Source organism: Hyperoodon ampullatus, assembly GCF_949752795.1.
Source record: "Hyperoodon ampullatus genome assembly, chromosome: 15".
NCBI classification, from domain to species: Eukaryota; Metazoa; Chordata; class Mammalia; order Artiodactyla; family Ziphiidae; genus Hyperoodon; species Hyperoodon ampullatus.
Genome location: NC_136928.1, coordinates 63,159,076 through 63,184,483, shown reverse-complemented (window position 1 = coordinate 63,184,483; position 25,408 = coordinate 63,159,076). Strand labels below are relative to the sequence as shown.

The window sequence follows — 25,408 nt, the reverse complement described above, 5'->3', positions numbered from 1 at the left end:
GTAAGTTGAAATAAGTATCAATATGCTTTTCTACTTAATGTAGTTTCAGACTTACTAGCTGTTAAATGAAATTAGGTTGTCCTTTGAGGATATTATATATGTATCCCTATAAAAACAAAGAAGTATGAACTGTACAGGTTATACCACTGTAACAGAGGCCCCAAAATACAATGGCTTAAACAAGATAGTTTCTTTCCAGTAACAGTACTGGGCTAAGTTATAGGGATAGCTTTGTTTGCCTCAACACTTAGCTTCCATTTCCTGAGTCCAAGACAGCTGCTTCAAGTCTCATTACTTCCCAGTCTTAAGGAAAAGGTGGGCAAAAAAGGCCAGGGGAGCACACTAGTATTACCCACCCTCTTTCTCTCCTTTTCCTTTCACCTACCTCCCTCATCCTTTCCTTCCCTCTCTTCCCCTCCTTTCTTTTTCTTGTTCTCTTTTACAAACTCTTTTATATATGCCCTTTTCATATTTACTCCATTGGCCAGAATTCAGTCACATGGCCATATTAAGCTGAGGTGGTTCTTTTTTCTTTAATATTAAAAAAGAAGGAATAAATAGTAATGGACAACCAGTAATCTTTGCTATGTATCATTAACAATTCCAGTTTAAAATTTTAGCTATATGTATTTTTCTGTGTTACATATTCATTACTTAATTTGTAAGTCTATCCTAACTTAAATCCTTTTGTGTGAGTTGGTGTTCATATCATGTAATTTGAAAGTACATTTTTCGGATTTATCAGATTTTAAATCATCTCAGAATATAAAAGATTATAATGCTGTACACGCTAATAAAGTGGGATATTATTTGCCTTCATCCCAAGTTGTTGATTATTAATTGTTTTGCATTTGGCAGACTGATATGATTAATTGATAAAAATCAATATAGCATATTTCCCATTTTTAGGACATGAAAAGTGTTAATGTGTGAATTTTAAGTGCAGTTTAAATGTTTTATTCCCTCTTTGGAAGGCTTTTTGTAAAAAAAAAAGTACCAACGTATATCTACTTAGATTTCATATTTAGTGTCATATCACAGTCATCTAGTATATGTTAATATTGAAAGCATGTTGCTAAAGGTTTGAGTTCTGAAAACAGAGTAGCCATCTTTTTGTCATCAGAATACCTGGATCTGGGGGCATGTCTAAAATCTTTGGACAGAGAATTAATGATTTCTACTTGTACTGAACATTTTTTCCTCTCCTACTTTAAGGGACTTAGACCAGGTGATAGCTTAATAAAGGATATACATCGTAGCCTACAATGAAAGATGGTATCAAACTGTTGGGTTTTAAAAGAAACTGCAGAATTACAGTCAAATAGTTGAACATTTATATGAAATGGACCGTCAAGTCAATATTTTTCCTACTACTCTGACCTAAATGCTAGATATTTAGCCAGCTTCTGCCACCTCCTCCACCTTGCCAGCTCATAATATCTGTTGCTGGTTTTCTTTCTTTCTACATAAATAATTACAGCTCTCTTGTTCACGTAATATTGTTTGTAGTCCTTCCACCATCCCAGGCATCCTTTCCTGCATCACACTAGTTTGTTACTGTCTTGCCTAAAGAATGGGGTCCTGGGTTTGGTTGGATTAGTGTGGATGTGTTCTTTTCCATATATTGCCCAAATATTTCTATTAACGTAGTTCATATTGAATATGTGGGTAACAATGCAAAGGGCTTTTTTAAAATTACCTGCTGACTTAGTGAGTGACCCCTCTTACGGTTTTGCATAGTTTGAGTATTTAAAGCTCATTGGAGGACTTTACATTTATGTCTTTACATTTTTATCTCTTTTACTTTTGTTCATGGTTTCAGCTTAGCCAGTTTTTTCTGTCTTGCTTTGGCTTATAAAAGCTTCTATGTACTAAAACTTTACTATGTGGTACTACACTGAATACGTTGCTTTATCTCATTTAATTTTGTAACAGCCCTTCAAGTCATTATTTGATTTAACTAAGTTTGTTTAAAAAACGTAAAAGTAGGAAGATAAATTTAGTGTAGTACCTATCAGAATTAAAATATTTGTATAAGAATCTGAATTTAACATTTTTGGTTATGGTTAATTTTTTGTGATCATCTTTTTTATTTAGGCACAACAGCTCTTATCTGCATGTTTAGAAAAGGTAGATATTTCTAGTACGGAGGGTTATGATTTGTTCATCACACAGCTCAAAGATGGTTTGAAAAATACATCTCATGAGACTGCAGCAAACCACAAAGTTGCTAAGGTAAGAAGTTAAAAAAAAAATTACCTTGTTTGGGGTTATAATAGAAAGAACACCTCTATACTTTCGCCTTTCTCCGTCCTCCCCACATTGATGACTAAGGATGTCTGTGGGAGATGGTGCTTTGAATTAAATCCTTGGATATATTTCATTAATTTTTCTGTGTTTTTCTTTTAACATCTTTTCTAAGTTGTAAATGTAGTACATATACAATTTTTATATTGAAGGTATAAAAGGTAGAAGGTAAAAGCTATTTTCCTAAAAATAACTTTTGCATCTATAAATACCTTTTTTTCTCGAGTACAGTTGAAATTATACTAAAATATTGTGATGTACTGTTTTAGTCTGCTATAACGGAATACCACCGACTGAGTGATATTTCTTCTGGTGAAGTCCTTCTTCCTGGGTCATAGCTGGTACCTTCTCACTGTGTCCTTACATGGTGGAAAAGGCAAGGGATCTCTCTGGAACCTCTTTTATAAAGAGGACTCCACCCTCATGACTTAAGTACTTCCCAAAGGCCCTACTTACTAATAACTCTCCCCTTTGGGGGGTAGAATTTCAACAGATGAATTTGGGGGGGGACACAAACATTCAGATTATAGCATATACCATGCTTTTTTTCATTGAAGGATGTATCTTGAGTATCTTTTCATATCAGTCCTCATAGATCATCTGTATTCTTCCTAATATTTACGTTGAAGTTTATTTTTATAGATTTACCATGATTTTATGAATGCTTATTCCATTGATGGGACATTTTTATTTAGTAAAACAGAAATCATACTGTGTATTTCAACAGAGAGAATTTATTGTAAGGAATTGACGTAATATGTGTATGAGAACTAAAAAAGTGAAAAGGAAACCCTGAGGTAATACACAGATGGTAACTATGGGAATCAGCACTCACCTCAGTCTGAAGGAACAAGAGGTTAGGATTTTTAGAACCTAGATACTTAAAAACTTAGAGAATAGGCCCCATGGGTCTGGGACTCAGACTTCTGAGGAGGAGCTGTTATCCAGTAGGTACCTCAGGAGCTTGGAGATTGGAACTTGATGAACTGAGCCTCAGATTTCTGAAGAGAGATGCTACTAGGCTAATGTTAGTGTCTCTGAGGGAGCTCTGTGAAACTGGTCCTGGGAATTCTAAGAAAACAAAACAAAAAACCTCTAAAGACCAGAAGAATCAACTGCTGCCACCAGGTCCTTCGCTAAAACAATATTGATAGTAATGACAAGTAATAGCAAGGAACGAGTCTTTCTCCCCTCATCATGCTTTCCAATTTCCACCCTGTGTTCCTTTTGTCAGAACTTAACAGCCAGGAAACTGGTTGGCAAAGAAGAAATAATAGTTTACAGAATCCCAGCCCAAACATGATGGAGAAGAAAGAAAAGGGTAGGTTTGGACCCGAGAGACAGTAGTTTAATAACTGGCACATGCCCCTCTTTTGGCTACTCCGCATCTCCATACATACCATCTGTATGTGTTTGAACTTTCATACAACAAAAATATTATGCTTTTACTTAGCAAGACGTACTGTTCCTTTTTACAAATGAAGATATTCTCTCCCCGTCCCCAGAACAGACACAAAGTTCCAACAGATATTTTATCCATCCCTAGGTGATATTAACTACTCCTAGAATTTATAGTTTCAAGGGTTTAGGTAACAGAACTGTGCTACCTAAAGACTAAATTAACTACAACCAAAAATTTTTACGTAAAATAGTGTATCTCTCTGTGTCTGTATCTATCTAAATATATATCCATCTATCATTTATGTAATAAGGGAAGAAAATATATATAGTTGCTGTATCCCTCAGTTCTATAATGGTCTGTAATATCAAGAGGATATATTTGATATTTGCAGCCTCTTTCTTCTCCTACGTATTCCGTATTCCCTTTGTCCTCAGCCAGCACCTCAACTGGTCTGGTGTCTTTACATGGTCAGGTGACTCAAGGCTTCACTCTTGCAGGATCCAAATCTTCTGTGGTACTGTGTTAAGTTGTAATTGTCCTTTCACTGTTACTATTAGATGTGGAAGAGCTTAGAGGCACCCTAGAGAATCTCCTGGATTATAATTAAGTTCTCCTTGCTCCTGTTATTTAGCATCAATCCAATTTCCCTGTGTTTGTCAGTTTTCATCATACCAACCAGTAGAATAACCACCTTCTTTGCCTGATGATTCAGTGACAAGAGGAACCCAAAATTGCTGGTTAGCAGTATCAACACCTAATTCAATGGAACCATTGTACCCTTGGTGGAACATTCCTTCCTTGACACAAGACCTCTAGAGCCTAAAGCTTAAAAAAAAGAGTCTGTGAATGGATTATTACGTATAATAGCAACCCTGCTAGGACAAACTGTGTCATGTGTTTTTTGCTGATTGCAAGCATATACATAATCCTGTAAGGTAGAACTCCAGACTTTCAGATGTCTCTCTCAATTAATACTGAAGATAAGTCTTTGGTAAGGCATCACACCTTTTTGTCAGGTCAGCTCCTTCTGTATGATACCCTGGTAAGACCAGTCAATTTCATGGGCAAGAGCCCATTGCTGCCTGTTTTTTTTTTTTTTCCTTTGAAGTGCTTTCTTGGTCAGAAGCAAAAAGCAAAGTTGTATGGAATACTTTGTTGGTACATAAGCCATTCTATTAGTCCACAGTAGTGGTTTAATATTATGGCAGAGCATTGTGGGCAGAACATATAAATGCACATCCGGAATATGTGTCTATTACAGTGAAGACAAATTGCTACCCAGTCTGTGACTGAAGGAATCCAATATAATCAACCTGCATAGTTGGCTGTTTCTTCTGGAAAATGGTGTCATATTGGTGCCTCAGCTTTGGTATTTGCCATTGGCAGGTTAACCTGCCATTAGCCTGCTCAGTCCTGGTGAGAGGAAGTTAATGTTGGGCCTGTACATACCCCCTGTCTCTGTTGCCATGGCATTTTGCATACAGGTCCATTGAGCAAGCACTGGAGTAGCTATGGCCAGAGGGTGAGTGACATTCGTATAGTGCGTATAATTTGCCCATTTCCTCTAGAGTGGATGCCTTTTGATGAGCATTCACGTATTTCACAAATATTTTCACACTGTGTTTATTTTGAGAGGTCTGTCCAAAGACCTTAACCGTTGACTTCCTTGTTAACAATCTTCCAATCCTGATCCTTCCAAATTCCTGAACATCTAGCCAAAACATTAGCTACTGTCCATTAATCATTGAGGACCTTTACTTCTGGCCAACTCTCAGTCCAGACAAAGAGAACAGCCAGATGAACTGGTTGAAGTTCTGACCACTGAGAAGATTTCACCTTCACCACTGTCCTGATTGGGACTGTGATGCTGCAGCCATCCACTTTGGGAGGTACCAACATAATACGCAGAACCATCTGTATGTCACAGCTAAAGGTTTTCTTCCTCAATTGTCTCATAAGGAGTTCCCTCTGAAGCCATCAATGTGGAATGAGAAAGGAGTCATAAAGAGTAGGTATTGTGGAAATGTGAGCTACTCGATTATTCAACTGGTCCAAAATTGAATTGCCTTTTGGATTTCTCAAGACTGATTTCTTATAAACCACTTAATAAAGGCTAGCCCTCATACCCAGTATTATGGTTTGGTGTGTCAGATAACACCTAGTTTGTGGTGAACAACTCTGATTGCATACATTTGTCTCATGGGTAGGTATTTCTATCAGGGACTACTAAGAAGCCAGGAGCTGTTTCTCAAAAGGAGAAGAGTTATTTACAGGAGCGGGCACGGCTTTACCCTAGCGTTCTGCTACGTGATTGTCCCGGAGACTCCTGATAGGATCTTTACTTGCGGCAGACACTTCTAGTGTCATTGAATATGCTCACAAGGTACAAGTGGTAGAGCATCTTGCAATTCAGCCTGGACATGCTACAGAGCTTCTTGTGCCTTATGTATTATTTGATGATTGAGTTAGAGCAGCATACTCAAATATGCTGAACGCTGGGGTCCAAAATCCACTTAGGCCCACCGAGCATTGTGCCTCTTTTCATTGTTGGCCTTTACAAGTTATAGTAACTTATCTTTCACCTTGGAGGAAATATCCTGTCATGCCCAGACTACTGGACCTTTAGAAACTTCAAAGAGGTTGTAGGACCCTTAGTTTTTCTGGGGATTATTGATTCTCTCTGGCTTGCATGTGTCTTACTAAGGCATTTAAGTTCCTTGCTACTTCCCCCTCATCTGGACCAGTCAGTGTGATGTTACTAATGTAGTAGGCCAGGGTGGTGATCTGCAGGTTGTTAGGCTGATCAGGATCTCTGCAGACTAGATGATGGTAAAAAGCATGAGTCCTAGGGTAAGACTGCAGATTTATTGTTTCTGCCAGATAGAAGCAGTCTACTTTTGGATGGCCCTAAAAATTAGTATAGACAAAAAAGTATTTGACAGAATTGTAGCTACCTACAAAATATCAAGGGATTTGTTGATTTGCTTCAGTAAAAATACCTCCTCTGGAACAGCAGCTACAGTTGAAGTCATCACCTGATTTTACAGTCCACAGTCATTCTTCAAGATCCATTTACGTTTGCATGGGCCAAATAGGTCAGTTAAATGGAGATGAGATAATTTGATTACCCCTGTATCTTTCAGGTCTAGTATAGTGACATTAATCTCAGAAATTTCCTCAGGATGTGGCATTGCTTTTGGTTAGTAGCTTTGTAGAAAAAAATGAAAGTTCTAGGGGCTTCCACTTGGCCTTTCTTACTTTAGTAGTACTCCAAGAGGATCAGAGAAACAGTGTAGGAATTTTTCTAGTTGCCTATTCTATTTCTCTTCCAGTTGTACATTTGGGAAGTAGAGAAATAGCTACAAGATAGGTCCGGGGATCCACAGAGCTCATTGAGACAGCTTTGGGCCAAAATTCCATCAATCACTTCACCATCATGTCCCCACTTTCACTAGTGGACCACAGTGATGTTTTAGGTCAGTTCAGTGTTACTATCTTGTGATGCCTGAAAGATCACAATATTTTCTATTCCCTAGTGCACAGTGACTACAGTGAATGTCCACAGGTGCCTTTGGGGAAGGCTTGGAGTATGATTTACAGTGTAGAGTTGGGGCATTGTTGTAGGATCCTTTCTCAAGGGGATTTGGCCTCCCTTTCAACCAAGAGGCTCTGGGTCTATGAGCAGATTAGGTCTAGAAACAAAGTAAGAGCTTCTCTCTCTCTGTCTCTTAGGTAATTGAAGTCATGTTTCTGGTCACAAGTTTTTCCGGTAATATAGATAAGTAGTAATTTAGTAGGCTGCCTAGAGTGTATTAGACAGAATGGAAACCATTCATAGGCAAGCAGGAACAGGATATAAAGATGAAATTACTTTATAGACTTATTTCTCTTGGAGATTAATACTTAGCATTTTTTGCAGTCTAACTTCTTAAGTAATTATTTTAATAATAAATAATTGTAGTTAACATTTATTGAAGGCTTACTCTGTTAGACACTACTAATCCTCACTTGAATTCTTGTAAAAACACTATGTGAATAGTTTTTTGTTTTTTTCCCATTTCACAGAAGTAGGAAATTGAAGTTAATTTGACTAGGGTCTCATGGTTGATGGAGAAGCTGGGCTTAGAATCCAAGCCTGTGTGACAATAAGGTCTATGCTTTAGATAATTTGCTGGATTATGGTGACAACAAAAAATACAACATATGAAGTAAATCTTTGTATAACCTAGTAGTGATGAATTGTACAGCTATATATTTATGAGTGGAGATATTTAAGTGCATACTTTATGCTTAACATTGTGTATGTGCTGGAGGAATGTGAAAAATGACAGATGATTTTATTTATTTAAAATTTTAATTAATTTATTTTTACATCTTTATTGGAGTATAATTGCTTTACAATGTTGTGTTAGTTTCTGCTGTACAACAAAGTGAATCAGCTGTATGTATACACATATCCCCATATCCCCTCCCTCTTGAGCTTCCCTCCCACCCTCCCTATCCCACCCCTCTAGGTCGTCAGAAAACACTGAGCTGATCTCCTTGTGCTATGCAGCAGCTTCTCACTACAGATGATTTTAGTTATCCTTAATTGTGGATGAGATATGTAAGAAGATGTGCTACCATTTGGTTCTAAACTTTCTTTTTCAGGATGGTTAGTTTCATTTTTTATGTAATTGCAGGTTCTTACTTTAATGATAAATTAATGGAGTAAACTCACTTGAGACTATAAATAGTTCTTTATCTTATAATGTGTAAGTCATGGTTTTGGTGAAAACTATTGAGTATGTTTTCCTTTGCTTACACTCCTGTTTTCTTTCAGTGGGCCACAGTTACATTTCATCTTCCTCATCATGTGTTGAAGTCCATTGCCAGTGCCATTGTGAATGAACTTAAGAAAATAAATCAAAATATTGCTGCCTTACCTGTGGCGTCCTCAGTGATGGACAGATTGTCTTACCTCTTACCTAGTGCACGTCCAGAACTTGGGGTGGGGCCAGGTCGTTCTGTGGACAGGTATGACCTTGCTTATAAAAAGGTGTGACAGTGAGATTGAATTGATGAGTTTTTTGATTAACAAAGAATAACTTAAAATTTGATTATGATTTTAAAAATTTCAAAATATTTTTGAAAACCACTCAGATTTTTATTTCTCTTAAAGTACTGAAGTGAAGTAAACTACTCCTTGACTTGTTAAACAATTTCTTTTGGTGCCTGGAAAGTATTTAAAAGGATTACGAAACTATATTTTTAAAATTCCATCTTTGTACTTGCTTAGTAAATATTTGAGTCAATTTTAAAATATTATAATTATTAAATATATATGAATTATTTTGCCTTGATGAAATTTTGTGACCTTTGGCATAAATTTTGGTAAATTAAAAGACTCTGCCAGAATCTGAATATATAAAAAACAAACAAACAAAAAAACCCCAAAAAGAGCCATATATTATTTCCTACTTAAAAAATGAACAGAGTTAAAAAAGCAGTTAGGGATGGGCTTCCCTGGTGGTGCAGTGGTTGAGAGTCTGCCTGCTGATGTAGGGGACACGGGTTTGTGCCCCGGTCCGGGAAGATCCCACATGCCGCAGAGCGGCTGGGCCCGTGAGCCATGGCTGCTGAGCCTGCGCGTCTGTGAGCCTGTGCTCCGCAATGGGCTCAGCCACAACAGTAAGAGGGCCCGCATACCGCAAAAAAAAAAAAAAAAAAAAAAGCAGGGCAATTTTGTGGTTTTCTTGTTTGTTTGTTTTTGTTTTTCTAGGGCAATTTTGAATTAAGATTTTTATGCTGCCTGCCCTGGATTTAAACAGTATTATAAAAAACCACAACTCAATCATTATTTTCTTCACTAGAGATTTATTGGAGTTCTGCTTTGTATAAAACTAACTAAAAAGTCAGTAATGCATTCACTGAAAAACTTAAATGATTTGTTATTTGAAATAAAATTTATCAGTACTGAAGTTCAGAAATGCTTTACTGAGATATTAAATTTAGCAGTTTTGATAAGTTCACATTTCCCTTTCCATGTAGCATTTTACATTTTCACTCCTTCATTGAATGTGAATTGTAGCTGCCTATGCTGTTTTCTGAAGTACATTTATAAAGAGTACATGCTGATGTAGCAAAAGTATTACTGAATGAGTTAACCTTTAACTTCTGTTATCTTAAGTATTGCCCCCCAGCCCGGCCCCAGCTGCACTGTGTGGCTTGTGGGATCCCAGTTCTCTGACCAGGGATTGAATCCGGGCCCCCGGCAGCAAAAGCATGGAGTCTCAACCCCTGGGCAGCCAGGGAATTCCCGTATAGCTCTTATATTAGTTTGCGATATTTATTAGTTTATCCTTTTGTAAACCGAAACTGCTTAATCAATTGCCCTTGTTTTGTTAAGTGATTTTATTATTATGTAAATAACTTCTCTTGGTTGTCAACATTTGGGAAGAATTTCTGTATTCCATAGTAATATTGTATCTCTAACTTTTGGGCAAAATGTGGAGACTTTCATTTTTCATAACTGTCAGATGATATGTGCTGTGGCTATCATTAAAATGTTCTTTGGAATATGTCTGGAGAGGGGGAGAAAAAGGAAAAGTATGTATTTAGAATAAATGTTTCTTATCTGAGAGCCATGCCTATCTTGACACTATAATTTCAGAGCTATTTTCTTTGCAATCAGTAGGAGAGTATCTGAAGAACTCAGTGCAAGCTGTCATAAATGGTTTATTTTAGAAAATGCATTCATTAGATGGGATTGTCAGTGTTTCTGGAGGTGTTAAAATGTCTCAAAGTATTAATTTTGATATAGCCTGTGGTGTTTATTTCATTAAATATGAATCTAGGAACCTTATGAAAACCTTGATGAACTCTGTTGGAGGTTTGAGTAAGGGTCTACTGGATGCTATTGCTGTTTTGTTTGGTAATATAACTAAATGGACAGGTTTTCTGTTTTGAGACTGACACAGATCTTTGAAGACATCTATAGCCTGTAGATGATAAAACTTTTCTAACTAAACAATTTTTTTTTAATTTTTATTTTTTTTTAATTTTATTTATTTTTGGCTGTGTTGGATCCTTGTTGCTGCGTGAGGGCTTTCTCTAGTTGCAGTGAGCGGGGACTACTCTTCGTTGCACGGGCTTCTCATTGTGGTGGCTTCTCTTTTTGCAGTGCACAGGCTCTAGGTGCGTGGGCTTCAGTAGTTGTAGCACGCGGGCTCAGTAGTTGTGGCACGCAGGCCCTAGAGTGCGTGGGCTTCGGTAGTTGCGGCGCATGGGCTCAGTAGTTGCTGTGCACGGGCTCTAGGGTGCATGGGCTTCAGTAGTTGGGGTGCACAGGCTCAGTAGTTGTGGCTCGTGGGCTCTAGAGTGCAGGCTCAATAGTTGTGGCGCACAGGCTTAGTTTCTCCATGACAGGTGGGATCTTCCCGGACCAGGGATTGAACCTGTGTCCCCTGCATTGGCAGGTAGATTCTTAACCACTGCACCACCAGCGAAGTGCCTGTTTTTCTTTTTTTTCAAATCAGAACACAACTATGAGTTAAACCTAAAGCTCTCTAGCAATATTATAGGAAACCGTGTACTAATTTAAGGGAAGAATTTAAAGGAAAGTATTTTTGTGGTCTCTTTGTGGTGACCTTTACCACTTTCTCTTTTTAAAAATCAGTTGCCCTTCTGTGTTAGGAAGAGGAAGCTCTGCTTATCAGTCCTTTCTTATTTGAAGCTGTTTGGACTTTTTCTAATTTTGGTAGTCTCCTTTAAAAAGATACTCTAGTATTGTTACAGGTTCACTCTTAGTGAGCTAATGTATTTTAATGAAAACATATGTGAAGATTTCTTTTTTTTTGATAATTCCCTGGAGAGTACAAGTTTCCTGGAAAAGGATTTCTCTGGAGAAAGAACATATAAATTGCTTTCTACTTAAAAAAGAAAAAACTAAACTAGAATATACTTTCTCAATATGGTTGAGATAAAACTACCATTCCTTTGGTTGTGGTTTTATCCATTTTTGCAAAACTTGTCACATGATGAAAGTGTAGGGTTCTGTGCCTCTACATTTTCAGATTTTCTGCTCTCTGATTGCTAATTATGCAACATTGGTTAATTTAATCTCCCCGGGAATTGTTTATCAGTTGTAGCTATCTTATCACGTTTCTTTTTTCCCTACTCTGTTCAAGGCAAGTTCCTAAAACTGATCATTTTTAATTTAAAACACAAATTTGAGTTGGTAATTAGACATTCCCAGTTTGTGTTGATAATCCAGTAAACTTTTTTCTTCAGTGGTAGATAGTAGTGTCACTGTAATTTGATGCCCAACTTCGGTTACATAAAGTTTGTTTACTTTTAGATCATTGATGTATAGCGAAGCTAACAGACGGGAGACATTTACCTCATGGCCTCATGTAGGCTATAGATGGGCACAGCCAGATCCCATGGCTCAAGCTGGATTTTATCATCAGGTAAATAAGGCTGTCAAAAATTTCTTTTCAATATGACTTTGTAGCCTTTGTAGCTTTTAGTAAAATTGTCAACATTTTAATACTTTTTCAGTCATTATACTATTTTCTGCAGCCAGGCTCTGTGCTTGTGTGTATATATGTAATGTGAGTTTTGTTCTTATACTTTTGATCTTAATACTGACTGGCTGTTTCCTATGTCACATACTGTGTATGAAAGGGGAAAACATTAAAAAAGAAAAAAAAAAGTAACCAATAACTGAGTTAATGCTTTATAACTATTTTCTTTCAGATTATATATATGATAAGTATGATATATATAATATGTTTATGTATACAGTTAATCAGCAAACAGGCAGTATTCTCCAGATTTGTGTCTTGAGAAGTATTCTCTCTGGGTGTGTGTTTATTTTCAGTTTTGACTTATGCATTCATAACAAAGTAGTACATGTTAGGGTAATGCAATAAAAGCAATACATTGCAGTTACTCTTGAAATTTTAGTTTTATTGGGATTAAAAATGACCCATATATTAGATAACTATGGAAGCAGCATTGTCGGTAGTACAGTGTGATTTGAATACATATGTATTGAAGAATTGATTAAGAAATTATTTAGAAAGAGAAAGAATTAATCAGGGAAAATAGTCATGGTTTTATGTAGGAAAAGAGGAGGGTGTACAGGTAAGGATGAGTGTGACAAAAAGACATGAGAATGGGACATGATAGAAAGCTTCGTGGAGCTAAAGTAGAGGAAGTTAAGAAAAACGAGTTTAGATAGGCATAATAAACCAGTTAAAGGAAACTTCAGCTGAATAATGTCGACTGGCTTACCACTGTTTTGCCATTGCTAAAGAAGCTGAGAAATCTAATAATTACATGTCAGTTTACATAAAGCATGCATATTTAATTTTAGAACTAAATTAAACTTTGAATATATTGAAGTTACTGTCATAAAGAATCTTAAGAGTGATTATTCCTTTGTTATCCTGAAGTGTTCTTGAAATATCTTAAACTAAGATTAAATCAGAAAACTATATATATTTGAAGATTTTATTCAGAGTTTGTCAAATTCCCAGTTAAAGATAGATTTATTTGGGGACTGGCTAATATTAAAATCACTGAATATGTTTTCCTAAGTTAAGGATTGAATGGGACTATTTTTCCTAATAATTTATCTTCTTCCTTCTTATTTGGTGTCATTTCCTAAAACAGTCTGTTAGGTGATGCCTTGATATTTTTTCTGTTGAGCTCTTGTTCATTGTATTCCATTTTTTTTTTTTTTTTTTTTCCTTTTGGCCGCGCCATGCGGCTTGTGGGATCTTAGTTCCCTGACCAGGGATTGAACCCATGCCCCCTGCATTGGAAGCACGGAGTCTTAACCACTGGACCGCCAGGGAAGTCCTTGTATTCCATTTTTGCAAAGATCAAATCATAGGTTTTCTAGAATTTTCTACCTGTATTAGGTGCTGATTATTCTCAGTCTTCTAAAAAATATAATATATTTACACCTGTAGGCATACTAAGTGCTAAGTAGAGTAAGTATTCAAAAATATTAATGTTAGTTTTTAGAGGTATATTTCAGTTCAGATTTAGATTTTATATATATATATATATATATAAATGTCATTTTGTCATATGTGTCTTACTTAAAGAATGTTACCTTAATTACATTCACTAGTTTGCTTTTCCTTTTTACTTGCCCTTTCCTATGTAGTAGTATAGAATTCAGTTTTTAATAATAAACCTGTTAGACTATTTCCTTTCATATACTTAACTATATTTAAAATACTTTAGTAATACAATTAGAAGATGCTAGATCAGAGATTGAGGATGTGTGTGTCTCCATATTTGATTTAGTGGTCATTTGCTGATGAAACATAATTTTTCAAATAAGGCAGCAAATTTATAAACATTTGGGGATTAAAAGTATATTGTTGAGTCCTAATAGTATAGGCTAATTTTCTTTTTCTCAATATGGAATTTTACCTAAAATTATGAACTTATTTAGAAGAGTTTTTATTAAGCAGTTTTAATATTGATAAACCTTTTCTGTCTTCTTTATAAATTTGCAGCCTGCCTCATCTGGAGATGATAGAGCCATGTGTTTTACTTGTAGTGTATGTCTCGTCTGTTGGGAACCTACTGATGAACCTTGGTGAGTCTTGATATTTCTGAATGTAATAGGCTAAGTTCTATAAATGTGCTTCTAAATTTTATTTTTCTGATATCTGTATATTAATATTCTTGCCTTTTGTCATCTGTATTTTTGCCTCTGTCCTAAGAGAATGAGGTAATGCTGTCTATGCTCTGTCACATCACTTGGCATACAAGATCTCTAATGTGTGACTTTCCAAGATGTATACATGGGAGAAGTGCCAAAGAATGGAACTAGACTCTGACTGAAAACTAGAAGGCTATGATAAAATAAGTTTAAGAAGCATGATTAAATTAAGCACTTTAGCCTTGTTCTTTTGAGGGCAGGTCATCAATAGGGAATCCACGAAGGAGGGCCTTTATGATTTACATTTCTAATTTTGAAGTAATTCTAGGGAGTCTGTGGTGGTTTTGAATTCTAGTGCATGAAAGTTTAGAACTTGGTTAAACAACAGAGATCATGTATTGGAACCTCATTTTTAGAAATAACTACTCTGAGGCCCTGTTAATAGAAATAGTGGGACTTCCCTGGTGGCGCAGTGGTTAAGAATCTGCCTGCCAATGCAGGAGATGTGGGTTCAAGCCCTGGTCCGGGAAGATCCCACATGCCGTGGAGCAATGAAGCCTGTGCTCCACAACTACTGAGCCTGTGCTCTAGAGCCCGTGAGCCACAACTACTGAGCCCACATGCCACAACTACTGAAGCCAGCACGCCTAGAGCCCGTGCTCTGCAACAAGAGAAGCCACCACAGAGAGAAGCCTGCGCACTGCAACGAAGAGTAGCCCCTGCTCGCCACAACTAGAGAAAGCCTGCATGCAGCAACGAAGACCCAACGCAGCCAAAAACAAATAAATAAATAGATAGATAGATAGATAAATAAAATAGTAATAATAGCAAATATTTGTATAATATGGTTTACCAGGTACCATCCTATGCATTTTATATATTTTTAACTCATTTAACTCTCACATTAGCTTTATGAGGTGTAGGTATTATTATCATCTCCATTTTATAGGAGGGAATTGAGAATATTCTCCAGTTTAATCCTTACAGTCACTCTATGAGATAAGAATTATTATACCATTTTAAAATAAAAAAAATAAAATTTGGTGAAGAGCATTTGGCTAGTAAGTCATGGAGCCAGGATTTGGTTTTAAGGTATACCACTTATTTTGTACTATAATTAGTTTGAGATTTCTGAATGTTAATCAGCTGATATGAACTTGCTAAAGCCTATTAGAGTGTGCATGTGGATTCCAGGTTGAAGTGGGAAATACTGAAAATATGAAAAATTGAAATTGCATCTGCTGAGAGTTGAATATGAGCAATTTCCAATTTAGGTTAAGGTTCTGTTTGGAATTTAGTCTTTTCCCCTAGAAACCATCTTTATATGTATAGCAACCATTTTAACACGTATATTTTAGTTTCTTAGGCTGATCCTCAGAAATTTATTTAACCCACACCTGAAAAATTATACCATAACATTATAGAATGTATCTTTATTCATAAATATTTTTCTGTGGGAAAGTTGATTCAGATTTCCAACTTGGGCTGTTTAAAACCCGTCTTTTCTTGATATGGTCAGGAAATCAAGGGTTCTACCTTTTCTTTGCCCTGGGATTCAGGATTCCTCAAACTCTTAAGCAGTTGGTAGAGTCTCTGAGGGCCTAGGGCCAGTGCTCCAAATGGATAGAGGGAATGGGATTGATGGAGGCTGTGGAACTGAGCCTTTGTACCTTCTGAATCTGAAAGGAGAAAAAGAATGAACACTTTTCATTTTTAGGGGAAGATGGGACTCATATTTTGATGGTGGGAGTTGATAGAGCCACTTTGGAGGGAGATTGAACTTTAAAAAAATAAAATAAAATGGGCTCCTTATTATCTAGCAGTTCCACTTCTAATTTACACGAGAGAATTAATTGCTCTTGTATGCAAGGAGGCACAAAATGGCCATGGTAGTGAAAAATGGGAAAATCTTACATGCCTCTCAGGAGGGGACTAGCTAAATAAAATATATTCATGTAATTGACTATGATCCAGCAGTTAAAGGAATGAACATTTAGCTCTCTATTAATCACCAGTACCTTTTAGATATGTTATTGTGTCAAGAAAGCTGTTGTAGGGACTTCCCTGGTGGCGAAGTGGTTAAGAATCTGGCTGCCAATGCAGGGGACACGGGTTCGAGCCCTGGTCTGGGAAGATCCCACATGCCGCGGAGCAGCTAAGCCCAGGTGCCACAACTACTGAGTCCACGTGCCACAACTACTGAAGCCCGTGCACCTGGAGCCCGTGCTCCGCAACAAGAGAAGCCACCGCAGTGAGAAGCTGCGCACCTTAACAAAGAGCAGCCCCCGCTCTCCACAACTGGAGAAAACCCGCGCACAGCAGCAAAAACCCAACGCAGCCAAAAATTAAATAAATAAATAAGTAAATTTATAAAAAGAGCAACAACAAAAAAAAGAAAGCTGTTGTAGAATGATTCATATAATAATATTGTTTATTTAAAATGAAAAAACCCCGTATTTTCTGAATGTACATGTATAAATTTATAAAAATATTTTAGAAGTATATTAAATTCGTAATAGTGGTTACCTGGAGGTGGGATAGGAGATTACTGGGGTTGGATATTATAACCTAAGTGGGTCTTTTGCTGTATTTCAGATAGTCATATGTCACGTAAATAAAATTTTAATTAAAAAGTTAAAACTCAGGTTAAGAGAGAAAGATGGAAAGAGGAAAAACACCCTAAGGTTTGGATGTGAGGGAATCCAGTTCAGATATGTGCCTGCAGATGCCATGTAAAAGCATTAACGTAAGACACCTTGTGTATTGTAAATTGTCCAGGATTTATATATGGTTATAGGTAAGTTGTAGGTGCAGTGTAAAAAGAAATATGTATACCCCATGGAATATTTTACAAGTATAGCTTTCCTTTCTTTGACATGGAAGTATAAAAATGGGTTTTTAAAAAAGCCTCTTTTTTTTGGTGGCAGCATTCTCACATTTCAAATAATGCCTTGTAATTATAGCTAGTGAAAGTTTAAAAAATAAAAAAAAGAATAACCAAAAAGAAATAAAGTAGTCACAAAGTTGGGCAGATAATTTTTAAGTGTTAAGTTGACCCTGCTTTAAATATTTGAGAAAATTCTTCAAGTCAGTATACCAGTCTTGATCTGAGGTCCTAGTATTTTATTCTTATTACACATGTTAGGGTTTTCTAGTAAACTAATTTACCATTTCATTTTGCTCAGTAAGTATTTATGTGAAGGAAATAATGTACAGTCTATAGACATTATCCAAGTTTCTTTGAAGTTATTTGTCTGATGGAGTCTGATAGTGAATGTGAAAGGTATATCTCTGTGTTTTTAATATATGTCATTTTATCCATACTCTAGAGATCTTTCTGCTTTCACGTCTTTACTAAAAAAGTTTTTTGCAGTATAAATGACATTTATAGAGTTTTATTGTATGCTCTTTACAGCTGTGGCCACTTATATAGATAGGTGGGTCTGTATCTACGTATGGATTATTTATTTATTTATTTTAAAAACAGCTTTATTGAGATACCTTTGACATGTAAAAATTACATACATTTAAGGTGTACAGTCTGGTGTTTTAGTATATATACACATTGTGAAAAGATCACCATAATCAAGTTAATTAACATATCCATCACCTCTAATAGTTACCAGTTTGTGTGTGTTTGTGTGTTAAGAATATTTAATTCAAGATACATCCTCTTCACAAATTTCAAGTACACAACATGGTAATGTTATCTTTTGTCACCATGCTGTAGAATACATAGAAAATTTTAAACTGAAACAAAGTAGTTATTTATTTAAAGCTGTGGTAAACCAGTGTGAAGAAATATAAGGAGATTAAACAGTTTTATCAGTATATTAATATGATATAAATTTTACTGTATCATTTATCTCTGTTTCAACTGAGACTGGCTTTATTTGTAATCAGTTGAAGTGAACAATTGCTGTTAAAGTGAGTAGTTAACATGTTAGAGTGATCTCAGTAAAATGAAACAATTTGCTATTTAAGTCTTTAATTAAAGAATACTTTAAGTTCAATTAATTGTTTTTTTTTAAAGAAAAAATATCGTGCAGTTCTCTTTTAGTGTACAGACTTAACAGCTTAGTTGTTCAGTAAACTTTCCCTTCCTTAATTTGTGTAAAGGTCTGAACACGAGAGACATTCCCCAAACTGCCCGTTTGTGAAAGGTGAGCACACACAGAATGTGCCATTGTCAGTCACTCTTGCAACAAGTCCCGCGCAGTTCCCTTGCACGGATGGAACTGACAGAATATCTTGTTTTGGGTCCGGGAGCTGCCCTCACTTTTTAGCTGCTGCAACGAAACGAGGAAAGATCTGCATATGGGATGTTTCCAAACTTATGAAGGTATGTTTTAATTTTGGAGAAACACATTAGCAATTGAGAAAAAATCCATTGTAAATTTAGGCTTTTCATTTATTTGTTTAGGTGCACTTAAAGTTTGAAATTAATGCATATGATCCAGCAATTGTACAACAGCTTATTCTCTCGGGAGAACCAAGCTCAGCAGTTGAATCTAGGAGACCAACTTTAGCATGGCTGGAAGACTCCTCTAGTTGCTCAGATATTCCAAAATTGGAAGGAGATAGGTATGTAAATTTGTTTTGATAATATTTATAGAAGTTAAGTGTTTTCTTTTCCTAAATTGTATATTCTCTTAATTCTAATTAAAGAGGTAGAAAACATTGTTAGTCTCAAGAGATGAGAGACTCAGTGTTTGGTTAGACATCTGAAAGAATTGATTCTTGAAAGAAATTGTCATTCACAAACAACATGGTCTATAAAATATACTTTATTTTCTATCTCAGTCTATGCCAATTGGGAATAATCACACCATTGAAAAGTAAAGTCTAAATAATGAAATGAAATCCTTGGATTAGATTTGTAATTTTGCCTTCTTCTAAATCTTTTCATAGAGCATTTGAATCATTTGGTTCATTTCCCCTTTTTTCATTAGCAGCTAAAATATAGAAGTGGTAATGAATAGTGAAATAACCCATGGCTAGGCAAGGTGATCTAATTATTTAAAACAATAAATGTATCAGTAGTCAGCAGTGAGTTGAGGTACAATAATTAATGCTAAGGAAAGATTCTGGTAGAATTGTTGTGCTGGATTCTATTCTATTCAGCTTTTCCGGAGATTCATGATTTCTGTGGCTGTATTTGACCTATGTGGGGGAAAGAGAGTCAAATTAAAATCCCATCTTACCTACTTGTCTCCAAAGAAGCTCTGCAGTTGTAACTCTGAACTGGGTAGGATTATAGAGCAACATTTGTGATACTCCCAATGTAGGCAGAAGAAAGGGGTCCATAAGCCACTCAGCTTGTTTTAAGCAATAGCAGCTACTACTTTTTAAGATTCTGATGGTAGCCATGTGAAATGGAGCCTGTGTAACTGATCAGGTGTCCTGGTATACTGAGATCTATCATTTCCCTTGGAGGGCTTCTTGTGTTACTGATGTGTGATTGGTGTTACACCACAGTGATTTATCATTTTTATTTCACAATCTATTTATTTGGTGGCATGCACTTTCATTAAGAAGTAATATAAAACTTTCCTAATGGAAATGATTTCATTATTTAAATTAATGGAGAATTCACAACGTATAAAATGGGAAGTTTACCTCTGTCTAGTCCCTCTTGCTAATAGTAGGTGGAAATTATTAGTAGGTAAATGAATGTGGTCTGAGTTCTGGAACAGACTGAATTAAAGCTTCATGGTGTTCTCAGTTATTTTAAGTCCCTGTGAGAGCTTGATGGGAAAGCAGCTGGCCCATTGTTGTCTTGAGTTTGACCATATTTGCCAGTAAGACTGAAAAGTAAGCATGCGTGATCTCTTTGATTTACTTCGAAATTAGTGGAAAATTATTCATAGAAGATAATGAAACTGGTATGTCCTGAACACTGACTTTAACTAGAACTTTTGACTCAGTTTTGTAATTTGAGGATTAAAAATTGAATCAAGATGTAGTTTTAAGATCACACACCTTGGTAAAATGTACATTTTAGGTAAACACTTGTCCAGTATTTCTTGTGGACAGGTATTATCTGAGCTTGTGTGCTAGGGTTGAGATATAAACCTCTTTGCCTGCTTTTTTAAGAGACTTAAAATCTTTCTAGGGTAGAATGACCCTTTTCTCCCAAGATAGTGTGAAATGAGTCATACACAAAGATTACTGTGTGTCAGGGTGGTAGGAGGAAGCTGAAGAGGTGGAGCTTCAAGCCCTTTCTCTCCCCTTCTTTTCCTCCAGAGGTAGCAGGATTCCTGTTGAATTGGTAGTGGATATAATGAGCCAGACTACCTCTGCTTCTGTGGCACGAGATATAGTATATTTTGTTTTAAAATATGCTGTGCTTCATTAGGTTGAAGAAGAATACATTAATTGAAGAAATTAAAGCTTAACCAAGAAGTTTAAAGTAATTAGCAGTATAGCTTGCTTGGCAATTGTTTTTTGTCTATTTCTACTTAGGAGGCAACATTTGTCTTTGTTCTGAATTTATTTAAGGAAGAATATTTATTTGGGACACATTTAATTTTAATGAATTAACATTTTTGTCTGGATGCCTCGTTTGTATATTATGTCTTTCAAATTTGCAAAAATTTCCTGAGTTTAACTTTGAAGTTGCTTATAGTATTGTATATCTTAGTTATATATCAAAACTAAGGTACACCTGTAGTATTAGCATATATAATCTTAACTAAGCATTTTAAACTTACCATATATATTTTTTTGCATTTTTATTACTTTGGAAAAGGTTTTATATCATGTAAAAGACTTTAGTAAATCTAGTGTCTATTATATAAGTACATTTGACCCTTGAACAACATGGGTTAACTGCGTGAATCCAATTATGTGTGTATTTTTTTTAACAGTGAATACTGCACAATCTGCGGTTGGTTGAATCTGCAGATGCAGAACCACGGATACAGAAGGGCAATTAGTATAAGTTATACACGGATTTTCCACTTAATGGAGGGTGCACCTAACCCCTGTGTTGTTCAGTGGTCAACTGTAATGCATGTTTATTGTAGAAATATTAGAAAATAATGGAAGTAAATTGAAGAAAAGTAGAGTCCCCATTATCATACCATCTAGTCATGTTAACGTTTAGGTGTGTATAGTTTTTTTTAAACCCATGTGATTTAAAAAAAAATTTATTGATGCATAATTACCTATCAGAAGATTCACCCTTTAAGTGTACAGTTTAGTGGTTTTACTCATATGATTTTATCACTTAGTAGTATGAGCATTTTTCTGTCAAGAAATAATGTTTTTTTAAATATTATTTTATTTTGAAGAATTTCACAATAAAGCTTTTTTTTTGTGGGCTAATTAAGGCAATTATCTGGCAACCCTTTGTAACATTCTCTGTAACTTCAAGACAGCTGAATTCCTTCTTTAAAATATACTACTACTAGATTTTATCTTTTGTCTCAGTGTAACTGGGTAATATTTGGCTATTTTTCTTAATGCAAAAGCCCTCAAAACCTATCGTTTCTTCTTGGTTTGGACTTCTTCATTCTGGATAATTCCCAATCATTAATTTTTCCTCTTAGGATTTATTTTTCCAAATATCTTTATTATTTTTCTGAAACTAGCCAGTTAGTGGCTTGAGACTAATTAGCAGCTCATCTTTTTCACATTCTTTTTGTTATTTTTAAATTATAGCACAAAATTTGTTTATGGTTAATTATTACCAGTTGAAAAAACTGAAACACAGAAATTATGTCAAAAATATCTAAGCAAGTATCTTCCCACCCCAATTTCAGACATTACTTTAAGCATTTTTAAGGGACATTACCAGGTTACATTTCATAATAAAATAACATTATAAATGCCTAGGTATTTCAGATGGAAGTGCAATATACTGTTTCAAAAAGGGAGAATTACTTTTCCTTCTTGTGAAATGCATCTTTTAATTTTTGTAGTTTAGATTATCAAAATTTTAGAACTGCTGTAAATGTGCTGATTGTTAGTTCATACACTGCCTAATGTGCTAGGGTGGTCTGTAATTATATCTTTTTTCCTGTTTGCTAACAATGGAGACTAAGGATAACATTAGATGCAAAGAGAGAGGCTGGCAATTTCTTGGCCACCTGAGTGAAGAGGAAAAAGAATCTTGTTGTCTTGACTCCTAAGTTATGAGTTTTAGTAGTTTTCCTGCTTATCAAGGCAGTCTTAACAGCCCCTCCCAAACAAGGAAAAAAAATGAAAAGCAAAACACAAATGAAATGCATATCTGTGTGAAAACACTTACATACACACATATTTATACAGCTATTCTGTTTGGTTTTAGGGTAACTTTTCTGAATTCAGTAATAGAATAGTTACTAAAATTTTACTACTGGAAGCTTGTGCTTGATCTTATTAGCTGTTTTTCTCTTTTTTCATTTTATTTACCCAGACTGTCCCTAGTCGTACCTATTCATTTGTCGAATTCCCATAGATTCTGTTGTAAGTTTTTAGAGATTACCACACTCTATTTCAGGCCAGCATTTATTTAATGATTTAAGATTATTCATTATTAGCATTGTTAATCAGTTAGGGTCTCAAACTACTTATATATCATTTAAGCTAGTTGTGTGATGCTTGTTTGAGATGCAAAACAATGGTTGTAACATTGTCCTTTTTTCTTTGCTGTCTCATGTTATGTATGCTTTTTGTGAAATGGAAATTAATTTTTAATTTATCTTTTAAGTGATGATTTACTAGAGGATTCAGACAGTGAGGAGCACTCCAGATCAGATTCTGTGACAGGTATGTAAAAAATACTAGATAATCTATTGTTTATATCCTTGCATTTATATAGTTTTTAGGTAAAGCTAAATACCACTTAATTCTATATTTCTTAGTGCAAACTCTAAGTTTTCATTAATACACAAAGAAATCTCAAATATTATGTATCAGAGATCTTGAATTAGTAGTGTGTTCATAGAGTTTCGTACTTAAAATTTAAATAGTACCTATTTGAGCTAAAGGAATTAAAATGAATCTTATTAAATCTTTGTCACATATTTCAGGGACATTAAACTCTTCCAAATGTGTTCAGCTTATTTGTATAGTGTATTGTATTATTAAATAAAAGTAACATTTAAATGAATAATTATTAATTAATGATTTCTTATTCTCCCCAAAACACAGGTGAATAGAGAATAAATTTTAAAGTATAAAATCATAGACTAAGCCATCAAGTAAATGCTGCCTTGTTCATTAACTTATGAAATATTAAGGCAAAAGAGTATGCTTCATATTTTAATGTAGTTATATTATAGGCAAGGCATCTCAGAATTTGAATTCTAACCGTGTCACTTTTTTTTTGGCTGTGTTGGGTCTTCGTTGCTGTGCATGGGCTTTCTCTAGTTGCGGTGCGTGGGCTTCTCATTGAGGTGGCTTCTGTTGTTGTGGAGCACGGGCTCTAGGCGCGCGGGCTTCAGTAGTTGTGGCTTGTGGGCTCTAGAGCGCAGGCTCAGTAGTTGTGGCGCACAGGCTTAGTTGCTCCGTGCCATGTGGGATCTTCCTGGACCAGGGCATGAACCCGTGTCCCCTGCCTCGGCAGATGGATTCTTAACCACTGTGCCACCAGGGAAGCCCAACCCTGTCACTTATTATAGTCTGATTGCACTTCCTAATATATAAAATAGTGATATTAACATCTGTTACTTAAAATTTTGGGAATTGGGGCTTCCCTGGTGGCGCAGTGGTTGAGAGTCCGCCTGCCGATGCAGGGGACACGGGTTCGTGCCCCGATCCCGGAAGATCCCACATGCTGCGGAGCGGCTGGGCCCGCGAGCCATGGCCGCGGAGCCTGTGCATCCGGAGCCTGTGCTCTGCAACGGGAGAGGCCACAGCAGTGAGAGGCCCGTGTACAGCAAAAAAAAAAAAAAAAAATTTTGGGAATTGATTAAGATAAAAATACGTAAACAGATTACCTGGGAAGTAGCCACTATTTTAAAGAGTGACCATTATTAAATTCTGGCTATTTTCTAATGTCAAATGTCATGAAATAAGGACATATTTGACTTATTAAATCTCTTTAGGGGAGACTTGGTTTTGTATAGTTCAGTTGTTAAAAGTTATGTGTCTAAAGTTAGTACAGAGTAGCAGGTGCTCTCAATTCTAATTTGTTGTAAAATCTTTTTAAAGCCAGCAAACAGAATACTGCACTGATTTTTGGGTTAACTCTCATTTGTCTTTTAAGGTAGTTCTTAGCAATGAAAAAAATCAAGAGAAATGTAGGAAACTGCCCCGAATAATATACAAATGTGTAATTAGCTCTAGGAAAAATAATTGATTACATTTAAAAAATTTAGTCGGATGAAGAGTGCTCTTTTTCCACTTTGTTACCCCTTTGCAAAAGAAAGGGCTACTATTGCATTTTGAAAAATCTGATGAAGAATAATACATTGGTCACTGGTTATCTGGAGATCTGGTTAGAGCTTGAACTCTTTTGCAAAATTAGTCTTTGGTCTTGTCAAGTCACTTAAACTCTCTGGGCTTCAGTTTTTCCTTTGTCAAGTGAAGTATTTGAACTAAATGTTCCTTTTTCTGCTCTTAAATTTTTTGATTCTAGCTATTATCCTTTCCTTTGTATGTAATGGCCTAGCTCTTTCCTCTGGGTCTAGGGATCTCAGTAGGTATTTTTGTAATTATAGTACTTATATATTGATCTATTTCCTTATCCCTTTTCTACCTTTATCTTTTTCATCTATGCCTGTTTGATCTTTCACACTTCCTTTAGATTCTGTAGTCCTGTTTACTTCACTTCCCACTAACCGTATATTTCTGTTGACTCTTTTTATGATACCTCATTCAGGGTTGGGAGTGGTGTCCTCATGTAGTATTAAAAGGTAACCATGGTAAGAGAAAAAAATCCTTCCAGTTCAGAATTTTTAATTCCCTCATTTGAGGATTTGTAAGTAGTTCATTTATTTACAGTAAAATATGTATCTTCTAAGCTAATTCTTTTATATTGAGAGACTGTTGGTGAATTTTGGAGGCTTGTGATATTAATGGGATATGTATTTTCTTCCTGA

General features: G+C 35.7%; 1 protein-coding gene across 1 annotated transcript in view; it reads left to right on the top strand.

Annotated features, from left to right (window-relative positions):
• The window catches only part of BIRC6 (baculoviral IAP repeat containing 6), a gene marked incomplete at both ends in the record, with an annotated part of 232,550 nt that overhangs the window by 24,147 nt on the left and 182,995 nt on the right, over positions 1 to 25,408 (top strand). Inside the window, 7 exon segments of the mRNA XM_079721218.1 lie at positions 2,098 to 2,235; positions 8,532 to 8,725; positions 12,048 to 12,159; positions 14,230 to 14,312; positions 18,498 to 18,720; positions 18,802 to 18,962; positions 23,074 to 23,132. Coding sequence (XP_079577344.1) covers positions 2,098 to 2,235; positions 8,532 to 8,725; positions 12,048 to 12,159; positions 14,230 to 14,312; positions 18,498 to 18,720; positions 18,802 to 18,962; positions 23,074 to 23,132 — 970 coding nt within the window.